The sequence below is a fragment of the Cylas formicarius genome, unplaced genomic scaffold, assembly GCF_029955315.1.
Source record: "Cylas formicarius isolate icCylForm1 unplaced genomic scaffold, icCylForm1.1 PGA_scaffold_1__22_contigs__length_36826433, whole genome shotgun sequence".
In the NCBI taxonomy this organism is placed as follows: Eukaryota; Metazoa; Arthropoda; class Insecta; order Coleoptera; family Brentidae; genus Cylas; species Cylas formicarius.
Genome location: NW_026844264.1, coordinates 26,804,535 through 26,825,456, shown reverse-complemented (window position 1 = coordinate 26,825,456; position 20,922 = coordinate 26,804,535). Strand labels below are relative to the sequence as shown.

At 32.8% G+C, this 20,922-nt stretch overlaps 1 protein-coding gene across 2 annotated transcripts in view; it reads right to left on the bottom strand.

Moving 5' to 3' along the window:
* LOC132696031 (uncharacterized) overlaps positions 1-20,922 on the bottom strand; it is a 249,135-nt gene that overhangs the window by 33,186 nt on the left and 195,027 nt on the right. For both annotated transcript variants that reach the window (XM_060660565.1, XM_060660566.1), the window contains exon 4: positions 2,412-2,545. In XM_060660565.1, the coding sequence (XP_060516548.1) occupies positions 2,412-2,545 (134 nt within the window). The remainder of the gene's footprint in view (positions 1-2,411; positions 2,546-20,922) is intronic.

Here is a 20,922-nt window from a genome sequence, read left to right as displayed (position 1 = left end):
TTTCTGTTTTAGTTTTTCATTTTTATTTTTGGCATGTAGTTTTTTTTTAACAAACGGAACGAATACCATGTAAATACCATAGAACAACGAAACTACGGTCAAACGTAAAATACAAAACACGAGGAAGGGCAGAGGTATCAGATTTTTTCTAATAGAACGAGAAAAAGGTAAAGTAATTTAATAAATTGTTTGCATGGCGTATAAATTATAAAAACAGCCGTCCCAGTGTCGACCCTTAGGGGTTTTCATTTGCACGAGAAACGGGGTTTTATTAATATCTACCCTCGGCGCGACCGTCGTCGAATCGAATGTGACAAAAACGCAAACTACCCGCGTACGGAAAAACTAAAGTATTTTATTGTTGCACATTGAAGCCGACGGAGAAGATAAATGGCCAAAGTAATGGAAAAAATCGTGAGAAAACTCCCGTTTCATACTGAATACAGAACAGAAGGAATAATGGACAACGTGCGGAGTGGATTTTTTCCATTGTTGCGGGTTTTAATTAGAAACTTTGCATTACGCTTTTGATTGCATTATTCACGAGCCTCTTTTGAACGGGGATTATTTTTTGATGGTATTCTGGAATACAGGCTGTTTAATTCTCATGTTTGCTTGAAGTCTAGAAACAAATTAAACTTTGATTTGTTAAATGCCGCTTGCTTGTTGTGCACCTTTAGAAACTGTAGGTGATGTGTCTTGATTTTGGCTAGTCGAATGATGGGTCACTTCCTTGAAAGTCTAACCTTTGTTTCAGGAAGTTTCTTATTTACAAAACTTACTAACGTTTTGTTTGAGGGCTGCAGAGCTAAAGGAACATTGTCTCGGAGGACTGCTTTCAATATTGGTGAAACGTAAAGTAAAGTCGCCGTTAAGACTGTTTGGTTGTTTATAGATTGATGTAGATTGATTACTCAATAATTTGAGTTTTATCCAAGAAAATTTTATGCACGGTTTCGCGATTCGGCAACTGCAGATGAGTTTATTTGTCGTACTCTTAAGACTCCTGGCATCTCAATTAATTAATAATTAATGTAATCTTTACCTTTCCACAATATGGGAATCAGTTATCTGAGATAATGTTCACGCTCCTCTTCTAGCTCCGCCCTCTTTAAGCAATATATAAGCAGATACAGAGTAGAATGCTAGCCAGTTTCAGTTAAGTTCTAAAGAAGTCAATAGGATGATTGGCGTAACGCAGCAAGTTTGAATCTTCAACAATCAATGCAGGAGGAATCCGGAAGATTTGTAAATAGTATTACAATAGTCCGTGGAAGTTTCTTGGCAAAAAAAATAAAAATTCCTTAATTTTATTAATTATTAAACCTGCAAAGGACAACATAATGTAAAAGACTTGTCTTAAAAACGTGCATTGTGGTATCATCTTAATATTAAGGGCTTAAAATTGATAATTAGACATACCTCTGAAACTATATTTAAATAATATTTACTAAAGAGTTATTAAGAGAATATAACCACTATCTACAAAAGCACGACAAACTTCACCCTTAATTGCGCTTTAATAATAACCTGCTGACGTTAATTTTTTTATTTAATAATTTATATTATATATATTTAAATCCTTTAAACGAATTTTGTAGAGGTTGTCTTGAAATATAAGACGTTTTTGTTTGATTGGATTGATATTCTGTTCTGTAAAATTCATGGCATTCAAATTCCGATGCTATTATTGAAATATATTGCTCAAGTAATTCTCAACAAAGTTGTACTGCTACAGTTTTGTCTATGTAACTTTTGTAGAAAAAAATTAGAAGGGAATTTATTACGCAGTTACATTAAAAATCACAAATTCGAATTCGCTAAAACTATTAATGTTAAAATTAAAATACAGTGTTGACTGAAATTTTTTTTTAAATTAAACTTTTGTAATCTTTTTCAATGATGCAGTTGTTTCCAATTTCACACATTTACTTACGTTTAAAAGATATAAACAAACGATTTTTACAGTTTGCTGGGCATATGAGAATATTCTCGTACACATGAACAGCATTTAAAATATCAAATTCTCAATTTAACAAAGGCACAAAAACATACGAAATTCTAGGTAACGTAAAGTCTGCTGCTAAATGCTGTACTCGAGATCTTGAGATATCCATATGAGACCCCGACACGAGGTCTCATCAAAAGAATTCACAAAACCGCTGCAGAAATCTATTCAAATAAGTTTAAAGAAAGACGTGCCCTATCGGTTACGCAGTACGCAGATATGTCAGAGTTAGAGGCATTAAGTAAAAACCGGTGTCTGGGTATGTCCACTTCATTGCAATGAAAAAATCACTCATGAAATCTTTTTATTATCTACACCCACTCATTGCGTGGAAAGTTTCTTCTCAAATATTTGCGCTAATCAGCGATGGTGAATACTAGCAAACATAATGAAATATTTTTACCTTAACTCCGTTGAGAAACCAAGTCACATTCATGGCCGGAAATGAAACAGGTGTTGTGCAGGTTGCTCTAATTAGGTAACCGTATTCTAAGTTTTCTTTTTCCATTTTAAGGTGAGGATCTTCCTCCGGGACCTCTGCAAAATAAAACGAAAACCAATGTTTACTTCAGTCTAAACGGAGAAGGTATTTATTAAATGGTAACCAAATTTTTACAAAATCACTATACTCAATTCTGAATGGTAAATATATTCATAAAGCAATATGTCATTTCTTTGCACCAAAAATGTCTGGTGTCTAAATGCAAGATAATCATTATCGGCAAATATTCAGAAATAATAAAATATCACTTTCTCTCACATTCAGACTAACCAAAACTACTCAAAATTTTAGTTAATCGTTATAATATGAAACTTGTATAAAAAGTAGAATTACACGAAGTCTCCCTTTAAAATTCAGATCAACAATTGTATTGGAAGAAATGGATTTCAAAATTGACCCCAAACATTATCAGACTAAAATTCACCACACTGCTTTCTTTCTTTTCCCAATGAATTTCACGCAGTGATTAATCTATCGAAAACTATGATAAAAAATATTCAGTTAATAAATTTTTCCGGAATACTTTTTTATCAAAAATAAATTGTCTATAATGTCTTCAACAGGACCAAACAATATGAAAAATACCTTGCAATATATACTATATAAAATATGTGTTTATAAATACATATTTTGCTTAGGTTTTATATCACCTTTAATTAGTTTGGATTAGCCCTTATAACCTGTTTATTAAAAGTAGCGGTTACTGGTAATTTAATTAATCTCAGGTCTTAATAAACTGTAAGAGAAAGAAATAGAAAATCAATGCAGCCTAAATTCTATCTAATAAATGAATTTCATATCAAAAGTTTCAAAAACGTACTGCCTATATCAAATTTCCTATTACACAATCCGAAAATAAAGTGAAGACACTTGATACTTTTGTGGCATACCGAATAAAAATCCAGCATATAACAAAATCAAGTTTTTGAAAGTCATATATTTTCGTAACAATATTATTAACCCTGTACAAATGTTTTTTTTTAAATAAATACCGTTTTTTGGAAAATTTTATAGGGTTGGAGAGATTAGGTAAGGGTTGTCTCCTCGGACGAAAAAACATTAACCAAAACCAAGAATGTGATTGCTCACAGCCAGCATTTCCAGACGAAGTTTTGCTTGGAAACTTACCTTTCCGTAACATTATGGAGTTGCGTGTTCGCGCAAAGCTTATTGGTCAATTTGAATAACAAATGAAAATCGGGCGTAAAACTATGAGAGTGTGGTTCGTGTGCAGCGAATGGCCGCATAAATATTTTGGCCAGGTCGTATATTAGTACTTGCAGACGCCATTTATGGCAAGTTAGGCGTTTCTAACACGATTAAAGCAGTTAGAATTTAAAGTGCAAATTGCATTGTGCACTCGTGAATCGACTATTTAATGACAAAGTAATTAAAGTCCATATTATAAATTTGGGTTTGGAATATAATAATCGACGTTTTAACGGTACCGGCTCCCTATTGTTAGTTTTCACAATATTGTCTTGGCAAATTGAAAACTGGCATCGCTTCGTGTCTATTAAAATATTTCTCACCAGATAACTTTGTTGGTGATAGTGAAATATTTCTTTTTGTCCCAAAATTAAAACGGTCGTTACGATAACAGCATAAAGTAAAAAATGAGTTACCAATTTGAATACTTCAATTTACTTTAAGAAAAGTTGGCAGCAATAATTAGAATTAAATTATGATGCATATCAAGATGCTCAATTTAAAAAGAAATATTTCGAGATATTCTAAAATATAGGCTTTGTATAGGGTTGTGTATATAATAAATTGTCCCATCTGAACATCTCAGTGTCCCCAAAATATGGGAGAAATAGATATTTCTGCGTAAATAAAAATTTATATATATATTTACTGTCAACGAATCGTTTTATTAACGGAGTGCTTGATTATTTTTTTTCAAAAACAGGATATTTCTGATTTTGAATAATTGTGTAATAATTTAAATAAAATAATACATAAAAAATATGTAAAATACGTCATTTCTGGGGTGGGAGCTCTTAACAGTTGTTGTTTGGTTCTCTCTCGGTTTGCTTTTGGGTATTATTTTCATAAAAGGAGGAAATTGTGCATCATGCATTCCCGTATTTTAATATTGTTTCCCGTCAAACACATAAGTTGACGTAAAAAAAAGTATAATAATTAACTAGTTAATTAAACTAAAATCAATTAATCAATTCAATTCAGATATTTAGATAATATTTCTTTTTGTTTTATAACATAATTTTTTTTTAATTGATTCACAAGGGTAACTAAAATATTTAAAGGAGATTTCACAAATTGTTTACAGTAATGGACAGCATCTACTTCAATCTATGACGACAATTCCTCGTAGTAGAGTGCTAAAAAACGGTCAATACGTGATCCAGAACATGGAAGAAAAGTAAAAGTTCGTTCGAAATGGAATTTTCAATTGACCGACTATTTCACTAAAGTACTAATAAAGAATATTTTGATTCTTAGCACTAGATCATTTTAAATATGAAGTGCTTAATTTGTTGACAATATTTGCCTGTTATAGTTTAACCGTAAGAATTTTGACGCACGAATTCATTTGATACGAGCGAAGCGAGTGTTTAATAAAAGAGTGACTTAAAATGTTTAGCGTACGTATTACATACTATACTTTTTCTACGACCGGTAGTTTTTGGGTACGCAAAATAACAAGAATACATTCACCGACATGACCGCTAGAATTGGCAAACGTCAAAATTCAAAGCGTGGGAAATATCCCCGAAAACATCCGATTGCTCCCAAACCCGTGCGGTAAAATCCCGAAAATATCCGAAGTAGTTCGGATTCGTGGGAAATGAAACTCGCGTGGTAAAGTGACGCTTTCCGCACGCTAGATTGGTGTGTATTAGATATTTTACACATGAAAGTAGAAAAAAAAGTTTCGTTAGCTTCGCAGAGATTAAATACGTAACTTTAGTTTTTTTGTTAACTATGGGACAATATGAGAATCTATAACTTGCAGAATATTATGAAGTGTTTTTTATGAGAATCACCCGTTCAATTTAGTTAAGTTTACAGCCAGGTCTATGCTAGTTACAAGTTTGCCATTACAGATTACGTAACACCGTATATGCAGTGAATAGAATTAAACACCCTTGTAACATCTTTGTTTATGGTTCGATTTTGATAATTTTTCTTTTGTTGAATAGATCTTTAAAAAATACACTAAAGCCTTCTTTTGCTTATTGTTTCAACTTAAATTCATGGCTAACTGAAACGATTTAACAAAAGAGAGAGACTGGAGAAGTGCTATTAGGAATTAATAAATAGGAAATAAATAAATTGGCAACGAATTCTTATTCAGGAGTATTTAGAACGGAACTATACCAATTTTTATAATGTTTCAATATAGGGTGTTTAAAATGTCGGTTGATTACGGTTTGATTTTGATTATTTTTTGTTGGATAGATCTCTCAAAAACGCACTAAAACCTTATATTTCTTCTTAAATTAACCTGAAGTCATGGTTATCTGGGACTAATTTTCAACGAATTATTATTCAGGACTACGTAAAATCTAACTATACTAATTTCCATGAAGTTCGAATACAGGGTGCTCGAAATATCGCGGGAGTCTCGCTTAAGCATTACTCCTGTGGAATATTTGTTTATGACTCAATTTTGATAATTCTTTTTCGCTGAATAGATCTTACTAAAGAGAAATGAAACGGTTTTTTTTTTGTATAGCATCGACTAAAGTCATGGCTAATTGGTTAGTTTTGGTTGGTTTCTGTTATTTTCATTATTAGATGAGAATTGAAAATCCTTATTAATTAAATAAAATACAGCATTGTTTAGTTCATATCGAATCCTCTTTAATTAGTGTCTTTCAGTGAGCCTTAAACAAACATTCTAAGCGAACTTCATTGAAAATAGTATAGTTAGGTTAATTGTAGTCCTGAATAAGAATTCGTTGACACTTTATTCTTAAAGAAATCCCTAATAGCCATTCTCGATATTTGACATCAAAAATTAGTCCATGACGTTTTTTATTAAGGTTTTAGTGTGTTTTCGACATATCGATCCAACAAAAAAAAATCAATATCAAACCGTAATCAAAAATTTTACAACGATGTACAGCGCCAAGTGGGGCGCACACTATATTTCAAATACCCTCTATTGAAACATGATAGTAATTGGTATAGTTGGATTCTAAGCACTCCTGAATAAGAATTCGTTGATAATTTATTTGTTAAAAGTGGAAGCAATTAGCAAAACAAGGTTTTAGTGCATTTTTCGGAGACCTATTCAACAAAATAAAATTATCAAAATCGAACGGTAAACAAAAATTTTACAAGGGTGTACACTTCATAAGTAGGACACACTGTATAAATATTTTTGTAGGTATCCATGACGTTAGCACGGAATGTTCAACGAACGAAGTGGATTCTACGCGAAACTCGAAATGATCGATAAGGGTTGATACCATAAGGGTCAGATTCGAACCGAACCCAATTTAAAAATAAAACCGGCAACTCACCATCCGCAATTTAAGTTTAAAACTGACAAACCGGATTGCGTCGGGGTTAAAGTAAATGTACCACAAGAAACAGTGCGATGGGGATTTATCCCAAAACGGTCGGCGTTGTAACCCATCCATCCATGCTTGATTAGTCGGTTTTGGACGCCCAGGATCGTTAGAGGGATTCTTAATAGAGATTCGCCCTTAGCACAACCGCGATAGTACGTACGTAGATTGGCTTAGGGGATAGAGCGTCCGGATTATGGGGATGGAAATTGCAACATATAACAGAGCCCGGAGACGAGTAGACGCGTATAAAAAGAACATAAAACAGAACGCGGTGTACGTTCAGGAAATTAATTCAATCAGGTTGATGTCAGCTTGTATTTTTGTCTGATGAAATGCTCAATCTGGAGGGATCGCTGGTTAAAATTGCTCTCACGTATTTTTGTATCAAAAATTACTTCGCGAGGTGCAATCTGAAATTGCGGAACTAAAGGTTCGACCCTGTTTAGAGCGGGGTATTTCCGTTACAACAGCGTGTTATGAAGGATGGGTAATTTATAAGACAATAAATAGACAGTTTCGTTTTTTTTTTACTTTGTAGCTATCAATAATTTTTCAAGAAAACACTAAATTTTCCTAGTTTTTGTCGGCTTTATCAGATCGAATTGAATCGGTTCTCTACCATTCGTCTTTTAGGTATTGATTCAACAGTTTTTGTCACATATAAAAAAGAAAAATATGTAGATTTTTGTAGCAAGAATAGTAAAATATTATTAGGGAGTTCTTGCTGATGATGGCACCACCGGTATCCAGAGAGTATTTTTGGGACAAAACCTTTTACATTCGTCTTTTTCAGTGCCAAGTTGTTTTTGTGGTTAATTTTTTATAAAAGCTCATAATCAATTTATTTTTATAATAAAAAATAAGTCAATGCGGTTGATCTAAATATTGTGGAGAATAGACAGATGTGAAGGAAACGTATCACAAAAAGGATTTTTTGTAACTTATACTCTAGACCACGCCAATGCGAGAAGAATGGATTCATTCGCCACTGTATCCTTCACGAGTAAGATACAATTTTTTTAAATGGTTGAGTAATAAAAACAATAACTTAGAATTATCAAATAATGTTAACAAATCAACTTGAATGAAATTTGAATTTTAATAAAAAAAGTAAAGGCTAACGAAAACCCATACCTCTCTGTAGTATGCTTGCTAGTTTCTTGGAAAATTAATTTTCTTGCCGTTTGCCATGATACAAATATTTTAATTTTACATACAAAATAGACTTTAATAAGTTGTTGCTTTAGTAATATCGAAATAGCTCTCTCTTGCTGAGTAATACGTTTTTATAAATTTTTGAGGGTTTCCATTGGTTACGATTATGGATCCAGAATGCAATTTGAAAAAAGACGCCTGGATCTTCAGTCTTTAGTGTTGTTCTGTGAAAATGAATATAATCCAATAAAAAGCAAAGAATTACAAAAACAATGTCTCCATCATACAAGTAAAACTGTGTTGATTTTCCCGATTCATTGAGTAAAGTATCGAATTTTGTTTGCAAATATTTTGTCTATGCGTGTTATGTCGCAGTTTGAACGACTAATCTAAGTAAAAAAATCGGTGGTTCTGCAATATCCGGCAACCAAAAACTCGCATCAATCTGCTGGAGTTAGACAATGTGAAATATAAATCCGACCCAAAGGGCAAATTGTTACCTGTTTAAATGGGATTGCTTTGAACTAGTTTGAAACGAGGTTGAGGAATATTAGACTGATGTCGGATGTTATATGTCTGGGAAATGCATATTACCGTACTCCAAATGGAGAATAAAATTTATAACACACTGACTTTAGGCGCTCATAAAGCAATTCAAATTAAAAGCGTAGGTATGATATGGAACCGTTTGGTATAAAAACTGTGAATTGTCTCCACGCCCTGTACAGATCGCAGAATTAAGGTTTCAATAAAAAGGCAAATTTAATATCTCGGCAAAACATGTTTACTCGGCATTTTTATTCAATGCGAAAACCGTTCAAATCGCTTGGGTTCACAACTTGGTGGGATAAAAATATTATCAAGTCTATACAAAGACAGATTTGAAAAGGAGAAACATCCCTAAAAGGAAAATTGATTCGACGATCCCTTTTTGCCCGAGTCCGATTTTTTTTCGAATGTGTTATTATTCCCAATATCTGCGTTTATTTCACAAATGCGCATAGTATTTCGTTATTTGGATATATTTTTTGCCGAAATTTAATCATGTCATAATTAAACCTTAGTTTACGGAATTTTAATTTTAATTTGGTGTTTGTCAAACGTTGTATATATGTATGTGTCTCTTATTTCTTCATTGCAGTTCCTTTATACCATTCCTCTTTCATTACAAATCGCAAAGAACTTTTACTTATTCCTTATTTCTTATAAATTAATGATCCCATAAAATAATACGTTCCAACCAGATCAAACGCAAGGAAATAACAAATATTTCGACTGAATTACTGAATCACTATTAAGGAACTGTAACATCAAGAAATCTTAAACATAGTTGACGAAAAACGATATACTACTCTATTATACAACAAGTTCGATAAACGACATTAATAAAAAAGTGTATGAAGAAGTTTATCATCGCTTCTACTCTTATAAACTACCCTTTTATGCACTTATTATGCATGTGTCATTTTAAGTTCTCAGCTTCGTCAAACGCCAGTCACTTCAAGCGTTTCCGGCACTTTAATCACGGTTTTAGGAGTAATCGGATGTTTTCGGCAAATCTAAAACACTAATGGTTTTTCACTTAAGCACTTCGCGCTTTACCATTAGGAATAATTTTACCCAATAACTAATAGCCGCAAACAAATGTAGTATGTAAAATGCAACAGTCACACAACAATTTTGGAACATAATTTTGTGAATATAAAATATACATAAAGCATAATGGGTAAAACATAAAGCGCTCTGTGAGGATCTGGACATACATTAAAACTGAATCAAGGTTATCACGGACACTTATCACCGAAAGCGGGGAGTCGACTCTCATCTGACTAGATATGGTTATTGATATCTTGAATAAAGATAAACTCCTCCAAGCTGTAAAAGGATTGTAATTTGAACCTAGCCTACTCGCATTAAGAAGGAAGAAATCAGATGTGAGGTTGACCCTATTTCGTGTTTTCTAGGGGTAAACTAGGCACTTAAGTGTATAAGCACTTGGCAGTGCAAGAATTTTAAGCTCCGAAAATGCATATCTAACATCGTCTCCGTGTTTGAGGTTTGTGAGGTATCGTTGAACATCTCAAAAAGGGAAAATTGTCACAAGGAACTAGAAATAAAAATTATATTGTATGTCTAAACCAATTTAATTTGCACTCAAATTCTCGGCTTGCTTTATTCCGGCACACGAGTTATGGTTTCCTTAAATACAAGAAATCGGTTTTAAATGAAGCAGTGCGGCAAACGTGAAATGGATATCCTCTTTGTACAAAATATGAAATGCTTTTCGACATTTCAGGGTATATTATTCTTTCTAGAGGGAATTGTTTTAAAAAGATTTTCACGCTTTAACACACTTTCTGCAAACACGTCATGTCGATTTTGATAGGATGACGTGAAATGAATACTTTCTTTTAAATATAAACGTTGCAGGTTGTTGTTGGGCAATAGGGTAAAATTCCCACAGTCGTTCACCGACTTGGCAAGAGAAAAAAAAAAGATTTCGAGGGAGGAATTATTCAGCTTGAACGCAGTGAAGACTTATATTGTCAAGTTTAGTTTAATAAAACATCAACAAAAACTTTAAGATTTCTAATATCTAAAGTGCCACAATACTGTCTGTCTAAATTTATGAAATAAGGTATATTTTAACCCCCAAAATAAACACTGGGTACTGGATACCCATTGCATTTATATAATTAGAATCCTACAATAACTGTTTCAAAGTAATCCTGATAAATTTTGAGAGAGAGAATCTAAGTTGAAATGTTGCTGATCGTGGCATAGTTTGTCATAAGAAAAATGATACTATACTATATTTCCTATAGCACTTTAATATTAGAAAATTTGATTTCTAATTGTTTTAACATTTATTGATAGGTTTCCTTTATTCTTAATTTAGCTCAAAATGAATACTTAAACTGAAGAAAAATATAAACGTTGTGGATATGGTCCTAGTTCATTAGACCGGAAAACATGTTATAAGTGTTTAAAATGTGATCATCCTATGTGCAACGTAGCGCGAAACGATCTTAATATTTTGTAGCATTAATACATTTGTAATGTAATATAAGAGTTTATATTAATAAAAAATAAATATTGTTAATTATGCGTTATCGTTTTAAAAACCCCGAACTTTATCTAACTAAATAAATATATATTTTTCACTTCAAGGTAAGTGGCATAATCGTTATCTAAAAGTACATTCAATTCCTTCTAAATGTCGTTGTGATACTTTCGTCTAATTATATTTTCAATAAAATACTATATTTAATTTTTTTAAAAGTTTTTGTTGACTTTTTCTATAATATTAAGAATACCATTTTTTAAAAAAAACATTCTATACTTTGTCTACATTGTCTGAGGTTTAAATTGAAAAAAAGGTATTATTAATAAAAGACAGGCGGGTATAGCAGACCTATGAGCTTCTGAATCACGCAATCGCTAAAGTGCTTCTCTTGAGGGTTAATACAACATATCAACCGTACGCAAAAAGAAAAATTCAGAAATGATGCATTTCTTCTTACAAAGCACCTCTTGGTCCAATAAACTATTGCAGGCACTAATGCAAAAAGTGCATCTAATTATATGGGATTGTCTAAAAACACACGTCCAACAAGATCTGAAAATAAACAATTTTAAAAATGTGTGCGAAAGCTAAATTAATCCATGACAATATACAAATTTTGCCCTCCAATTTTGACATAAGCTCGAAATTTTATTCAACTCAGATAATTAATTTTTTTACAGGATATATAACTCCATCGACACGTGGAGAATGTGCCTCCAAACGGAATGCCTCTCAGATAATGAAAAATACGTTATTTTAAGATCTCCACTAAACGTATAGCTGTAGAAAGTTTTCCCCATTTTTTCTATGCGCTGTTCGAACTTCAGTTTTGAAAGAATTTTCAGACAGTTTCATCTTGGTAGATTGCAAAATGGCTATGTGCCCAAATAAAAGTCCATTTTTATAAGAAGATAAATGTATTAGTGTAATAAGGAAACGAGGCAATTTAACTTTAAGCTTCTTTTAGAGCAACTTACAATAGAAGTTATATTGGTATCCAAAGATGTTGCATGCCCAGTTGTTAAATAACAATATCATTGTAGATCTAAAGTTATATTTCTGTACATTCAGATAGATTGGATTTTGCAATCGATAAATGTTATCATCATTAGAAGTAGTTTAAAAAGTCATGTGAAAGCGTTTACCTTCAACTTTTTTTATCCTGTTTTTTTTTATAAGTTTTAATAAAATAACTTATCAACTAACGAGTAAAGTCAGAACCTTTGAAAATATGCTTTTCCTAGTTCCTAAACTTTGTGCGGTCTTGAAGTTGACAGTAAGCTTTTTAGCCGCGAAGTTTCGGTGAGTCAATCCCTCCAAAGGATTTAAAAGAAACTTTCCGACGACTAAGTTAAATTTAACAAAGTCCCTATAAAATACAAACAGCGCGTAGGAATTGGTCTATGAAAGAACTAATCGCAGAATACCTCAACTTCCGACTGGTGCCTTCGAGCATTAGAAGAGCCGCTTTTGAAGTATGTCGTGGAAGATACGGCTCGTTTTAACAATACTTTTCCGTAGACAATAGCCCCGGTCGGTATTTGTAAACAACGTTAAAACAATTACCCGGGAAATTTTCGATCACAATCATGTGTATTTGTATGACCGCTGGCTTTGTCCTCATCTCTGCAATTACTCCTGTAAATAATCATTTGCCATTGTTACGACCGAGCTGCAATCAGTAATATGGTATTGTTCGGGGTGCACGAACAAGAATGTACACTATTAATCTGTTGCGTGAAAATCCGTATCTATTTGCTCAGTCTAGTTTCATGAACAGCTTCACATTGATTCACGATAAGTTCATAAAATCCAGTAACATTACTCATTTTTCGCCCAATTTCTCCCCTTTAAACACTGACAATCACCATACTTCAAAAAAAGATAAACATTGACCTATGTTCAAACCGTATTTTCTCAAAAGTTATAATAATTGGTTTATTTCTCATAAGAATAGGAAAAAGTCTTTACGGAAAATAATTTAAATTGCTGACAATCTGCAAGATATTGGGATATATTTGAAAATATAACATAAAACTAGTAACTAAACTAGTAAGAACTAAAGACATCATTTATTATTATGAACACAAGCGTTAATTGCGAGGTTATATTTTAACTTTTAATTATTTCCAGTTAGAATCAAGGTACTAAACACCTAAACTGTGTTATCAGTTTTTAGAAAATAAAAAAATGTAAGTCATGCGTAGAATGATATTGTTGATAATAACCAATAGATTCTCGATTCGAAGGACAGAAAAAACAGCATCAAGATATATAATATACCATATTAAGACAGATATATAAAAGATAGAAGAAAAGCAAAAGAGCACAAAAGCTTCGAATTCAGGAGGTATTGGATTTTCCTTCTTGTGCACAATGTGGATATTTCCCGATATATGTCACATTTATCCAAGGTGATTAAATATTTATAAATGTGTGATCTATATATAGTTTTTTTTAAAAAAACGAATATATTTTATTATTATCAGATTACACCACGTGTAAGAAAATTCAACATTTAAGAAGTCAATATTACAAGAAATGGATAAGTTCTATTTTAGTGTACATAATCTTATGAAGCACTGATATATATTTTGTTGTTACTACTTTAATAAATGTTGAAGTAGGAATGTCAAATTATTATTTGCTGAACTTTAAACTATTTATGAATCACAATGTGCCATTCTCTATGCTTATATTTGCAACCATTATTTTCCGAAATAATCGTACCTACAATGTGCAAATAGTTTTATTTTAATAAAATTAGAAAGAGGGATTTACAAAATCTCTGGTTTATCAAGGACTAATGGAATCTTAATCGTTAAGTTTGACATCGGACCCTCTCATTTTTTCAGCCCAGAAAGCATCAACCGCTAACTCTTGGTAACCACTGAACCCTCCAATTGGACAACAGCCTCAATTAGAATAATACTGCATTTATTCCGCTTATTTATTTAAAATTACAATTTTAAAATATTATTTATAAATTGGCGCTAAAAAGTGTCATTTTTGATAAACGTGCTTAATTCACCAGCAAACAAAACGAATGCTAAAATGATATCGTGGTGAATTATGAACTATTTCAGTCAATAAACAATGAAGCAGATATTTACATTATTGTAAAATCAATAAAATGCTTAGTAATTTCGACATTGTATTTGATGAAAACCACAAAGGAAATTACTTGCGTACGCTGGACTGTTTAATTTAATTTTAGCATCCGCGCAACAGAATTTACTGCGTATTATTTATTAATCAACCGCCGGTCGCATTTTTTCATACCGCCTTGCTGTTTTATAAATCGAAAATGTCAAACTTCGATACGCCATGCTGCATAAGGGGAAGCCAAAATATTTAATTTTCTCGGAAAACTTCTAGTACGCTTTTGACGTTATTGGTATTTTCACCACAACCCCGAGTTGAAGATATTGTCAACAAATATGTTTCGAGGCTGGAAATATCTACGGAATGCTATTAACTTCTTACTCACACGTAGACGATAAAAACAAGCGGTTTAGGTCAAATCGGCTTCCCTTCTATCAGTTGCGGTTCCCCCATATACCTTAAAGTACTTTGCGTCCTGCTCCACCCCCCGGATGTTTAGGCTTCAGCTTTGCGGTGCTCCCAACCCGATTGGTGTATGTCCTCTGCGCTTTACCGTGTTCTCGGTTTAATCCAGGGGTATTTGCACAACTGACGAGATACAACCGATATCTTTCGGTTTATGTACATAGATAGACAAATAATCAACATGTGTTTTTTATTGAAAGCCGGCCAGGGTAAATCAATTATTGCTCCTGCTAACGTTAAGCTAAACACTGCGTTCTTGCTCAACTAGATTATTTAACACTGCATCGAGCAACTGTATATATGACATATCAGTGCTCTTAAAATTCTATTTTAATAATACTCAAGACACGTAAGGGAACGTCATCTGCTACTGACGTTGTGGTGCTCATATAAATCAGCAAATCTTATATCACTTTTGGAAATTTTCCTTAAACACGTTTAAAGTAAAATATGAATACATAAAACACACGTCACAAACTAAATTTGACTTTAGTATATTTTTTTCTAGAAACTACTCATTTGACCCAAAAAATAAACATTTGGAAGACAATTTAATATGCTTTAGTATGAGTTTAAAGTTGTCAAGAGTGCTGGTTTTTTATATGAGCAGCTACGGTTAAAGAAATTAAACTTGTTTACGCAGTACAGACTTTTTATACTACACCGCAAAAAGCAGCTCAAGTTATCGCGTTAATCGAAAGTGGACTTCGCCAGTGAGCTGTTGCTTGACAACTGGACGAGACACGCGCAACAGTTCAAAGATTATCCAACAGTATGAGGAGCCTAGATCCTTTGCTAGACGGCCTGGAACAGGCAGAAGGCGAATTACAACCGTTTGTGACGATCGCTTTATTGTGTCAACAATAATAAGAAATCGTCACCTTAATGTGGTTCAAGTGCATTAACGGCTCCATGAAGTTCGAAGAGTGGCAATTAGTCAGAGGATAATGAAAAGAAGACTGAAGGAAAATAAACTGACCTCAAACAACTGCAATGGAAATTTTACCAAAGGGGGTCTGTTTTGTTCTCAGATGAGACCAGAATATGTCTTTATATATATATATATATATATATATATATATATATATATATATATATATATATATATATATATATATATATATATATATATATATATATATATATTCTCACGTATTGATTCACGGATGGAAAAATGTGATGACACTATATTCCGGGATATCATCCGTTCGCTCGTTGAACTCCGACTGGAATCCTGCATCCGACTGGAATCCTGCAAATCCTGCATCCGACTGGAATCCTGCAGACGTTTCGCCAAAATCTCAATTGGCATCTTCAATGCTCGCGCTTCGAAAACACTTCGAACACTGCTTCGAAGTGTTTATATATATATATATATATATATATATATATATATATATATATATATATATATATATATATATATATATATATATATATATATATATATATATATATATATATATTGTTTTTTATTATAGTTAAACCATTTTAGTTGTGCATAATGAATAACGATAATAATAATTCGTAGAGTGAAAAGATAGCTTAAAGCTGACTATTGCGATGTCAATGTCATCTCTATTCAAACATCTTAGTGGCAGCTGGTTCGAACAAAATTTCGCTGCACTCAGTATATTGATTATGCACATGTTAATTGGGGTATCACACTACTGATGCATCCACAATAGAACAAAGAGCGTTATAGTTTTATAAGTAACGTGGAAACTGAAAGAAAAAGTTAAGTCCCAAAAGCCGCCGTATAATTTTACTTATAATCATAATCAGTAAACTAACTAAAATATATACAGGGTTATTCAAAAAGAAGGAGCAGATTTCAAACATTAAATTCTTTCAAAATACGTTGTCTGCACATGAAGCCATACAATTGGCAGTTATTGGAAGCATTGCCTCCTGACGACCATAACAAAAGGTAGGAATTTTGCAGTAGCGTGTTAGAATGAGAGAAAACAATTTCGCTGAACGATTAATTTTTTCCGATGAATCGACTTTTCATCTTTCTGGGAAAGTTAATCGCCATTACGTTATTGAACATGAAAGAGATTCACCAAAGACGAACGTCTTCCATGCGATATATGTAACCAAAATGTATGGGCTCTGCTTCTTTTTCATGGAGAAAACTGTGACAGGAATAACGTAAAATTGGTTATTTCACCAAACTCAAGATGATTCAGATAATTTCATCTTCATGCAAGATGATGCCCCGTCTCATTTCTCTCTAGACGTTCGACGTTATTTGAATAATCCCATTCCAGGAGGTTGGATAGGAAGAAGACGAGCAGAAGATCAACTTTATCGACGATATTCTCCCAGGTCTCCAAATTTCACGTCTAGCGATTTTTATCTTTGTGATTACGTAAAAGAGCGTGTTTTTATCCCTCATATGCCCTTGAACATTAACGACATCGAATTAATGAAGCAGTGAATATCATAAGCAAAGGGCTGATTCGTATCTGCTCCTTCTTTTTGAGTACCCCGTATTTTACCAGGCCTAAATAACTAAATTTCCAAATTATTGGAAACGCTAATCCAAATTTATTTTTAGCATATTTTTAGACAACTGGACACAGCAAAGCCTAATATTCGAAATTGAACAAAAGCGCCACTCAGGCCAATCTCTAGCGTTTCGTTTATTCTTGCGATTTCAGAATCAAAATGCAAATTTTTAGAACTCGACTGAATTGTCTTTTAATTACCTGATAAAATTCCAGTAGTTTCGGTTGCTTTCGTGCCTCACGAACCGATTATTTAATTACGTTCTGATCAAGATAGGGGTCTAGATTAAACCTGCAATATCGTACCGGGGCATAAATCCGATGGGAATCTCATTTAGAGCTAATATTTGTTCAATTTCGTATTCGTCTGTCCGCAAACATTTCCTGATTTCAATTCGCCTGCATTTAATATATTAAGGTCCAGTTCGATGCTGTCTTGCATCGCTTCACATTGGCTACCGAATATATATTTTGATGTGATAACATCCCATGGCGTGTGAACGGAACCTTTCATTGAATGCAATTATTTATAATTGACATTTGGAATTTGGTTCTCCGTAACATAGCCGTGTCTTGCTCACAAATTAGAATAAAAAGCATCTAAAATAAATTCTCTATTTCGCTACAAAACTTGGCGTATGTTAACGGTGCCGACCAATCAGAACTCCGCGGCTAGTTCCGATCGTGGCACCAAATTTAAGCTGAATGGGTGACTCGATACTGGTATACCATGTGTGTTCAGAAATTAAGGTGACTTTTAAGTTTGATCAAAAAGTATTTATTTATATATCAAAATTAATGTTGTCCCCTTCAAAGTAATTGCCCCCCCCCATACATAATATACTTGTGCCAACGTTTTTTCTGGCATTTCTGGTAAGAACTCTTGATGTACTAGGCCACGATAATAATCAGAGAAAACAGTAAACAAAACCTTTACATTTGATCGAACTTCACATGCTTTTTTCGGTTTTGCTGATTCTGGGTTCCTTTATTGGGACGACTGGGCTTTGGTTTCGAGGTCATAGTCATATACTCATGATTCTTCACCATCTTTTTGATCATATCAGGATTATCATTGACGTTGCTTAACAGCTGTTGAACGATGCTCCTTCGACAGTCCTTTTGTTCAAAATTAAGCAATTTTGAAACATTTTTGCTGCTACACGTTTCATGCCCAAAACTTCGGTCACGAGCCCATAAAGATACCGACGTCCTCAGCCACTTCTCTAATAGTGATTCAACGTTAACACCATTTGTTTCACTTCTTCAACGCTATCATAAGTTATTGACGTGCTGGGGTGTCCAAAGCGCGAATCATCATCGACCATCTTGTAGCTGCTTGTACTGCTTAAAAACAGTTTTTTTTTATCAAACTAGATTTACTATATGACATTGTCAACAGCTTCTGTCCCACAAAAAAAAGTAAACGTGCAAGCTGTCTGAAACTGTGAACATATGTTAGGAACATGTGTACCAACATAACAAAAGAAAATATCGAAAATCAAATGTATGTAGCCTGCCAAATAATAAAATTAAATTTACTTTTTGAACACACCTCGTATCGGAAATCGACATATTATAATTAAAGAACTTGTTATGGTCATCGTTTATTGTGCTTATTTGTAATGAATAAACAATAATGTATTATGAGTATTATAAGTTGCATTTATAGGGTTTAAAATAAATCTGACAATGTATTTATACTACTTTTATTTGTTTTTTATTTTTTGAATGAATAGCGATATAAATAAATAATATTATGCATATTATATTTTAAAATTTACATTTATAAATGTTAAAAATAATACGAATATGTTTGTTCCTCAATTTTTCTGTATTTTAGAATTTTCTTCGGCGTCTCGTTATTCTGTGTCCTTTTTTCGGTTTTTGATAATCTCTTGGTCCATAGTTCATCAGTGTGCCTTACAATAATAGATCCTAAAAAAATGAATATATATTTTACAATAATGACTCTACCTAGTGAAAAAATATTTACCCTCGCTAACAAATCCTAAAATGTAAAAACATATTTTTTCTGCACCGTGTGGCTACTTTTTTCTCGTAAGATAATCATAGTATTCTCCTGGGCCTTCCAAGCTGAAAACTCTTCAGAATTCGTAAAATAAAAATATGAAGTCCATTCCTTTGTAGTTAAGCTATTTTACGTATTTAAATGTTTAATTAAGAATATAATATGAAATGGAAAACAAGACTTTTTCACGCATATTGGGCAGATGATATAGTGTGTCGTTTTGGAATCTTTAGAAGTAGACACTGACTATCTTGACTGTTTTGTATTTATATGTGGGTGATTAGTTGAGAAACTTAAAAAATTCCAAATTACAAAAAAATCAAAATCCAAATCTATAAACATCAAATAGACGAAATAAACTTACATATATATTAGAGGCTTAAGAGCCTGAAATAAATAACAAAATCGCAAGGCACATATCAATAAATATCCAGAAGTCCAGAAGAAGTTTTTAAGGTGGGGCAACACAAAATGATGATTTATCAAGGACGGCGACTTAATTAAAAACTTGTCGCAAAATTACTACAAAATTCGTTAATAAATTACCTTATAATCGCAGTAACCGTTTAGAGAGACTTACCTACAAATTACTTTTTCGTTAGGTCTGTTATAATAAAGTTTAAAAATTTAAAACAAATAGTTATCTGCACTCCCCCATAATAGATCTTTCAAATACCCAATTTTCAAAAAATCGCAATTAACGCCTAGTATAATGAATAAAAATAAATAGGTATATGCAAAAATCGTCAAGCAACCGAAATCGTTCGGGTTTAGGAACGCTAAGGGCAAAAAGAAGGTTTTTAAAGCTTTGACCGCAAGTTTCCGCTTGCCTTTGAGCTATAGTGCGGCCGGCATCATACTTGCCGCTGTTTGCAAAGCTGTATAATCATGGTTTTATGCTTGGATAAACATTAAACACGCGGTTTGCTTTGCCGTTCCTGATTCGATAAGTACCATCGGGAAATAAAATTGCTATTAAAAATTACGCCGCCAAGAAAAAGCAAGAAGAAATTTCGCATGTCTTTGATCTACGGTTTAAGTCTTTAAACTAGCGAAAACGAAATTCTACCAATTTCCATAATTTCGCTTACGTTGAAATAGAAAATTTGAAAATGTTTCAAGTTTCTCCGTCGCAAACATGGATGTTTGTACCTTTTAATAATGTCAATCTGGTGGGAAATTTTGTATCAATTAGTACCTAGTATAAGTAACTATGTTAACACTTCATTATTTTAAAGATGTAAAATATAAATAACGAATTATATTCGATGAAACCTAAATACCAAAACCGACAACTCTGAATATGATTAGAAAATGTTTGAATTATTCTACAATCAAAACTAAAACTACAAACGCATTTTTAACTCAGTCTCTGTAATGGCTAATAACGATTTTACAACGATAATTGAAAGACAAAAAGTTGATGATTGCATCCTCAGTTCTAAGGGACATCCACCCATTAGATAATAATATACATTTAATATTTTTTCCTGTTTAACCGATTCAATCTGTCCCAAACGAGTCAAAA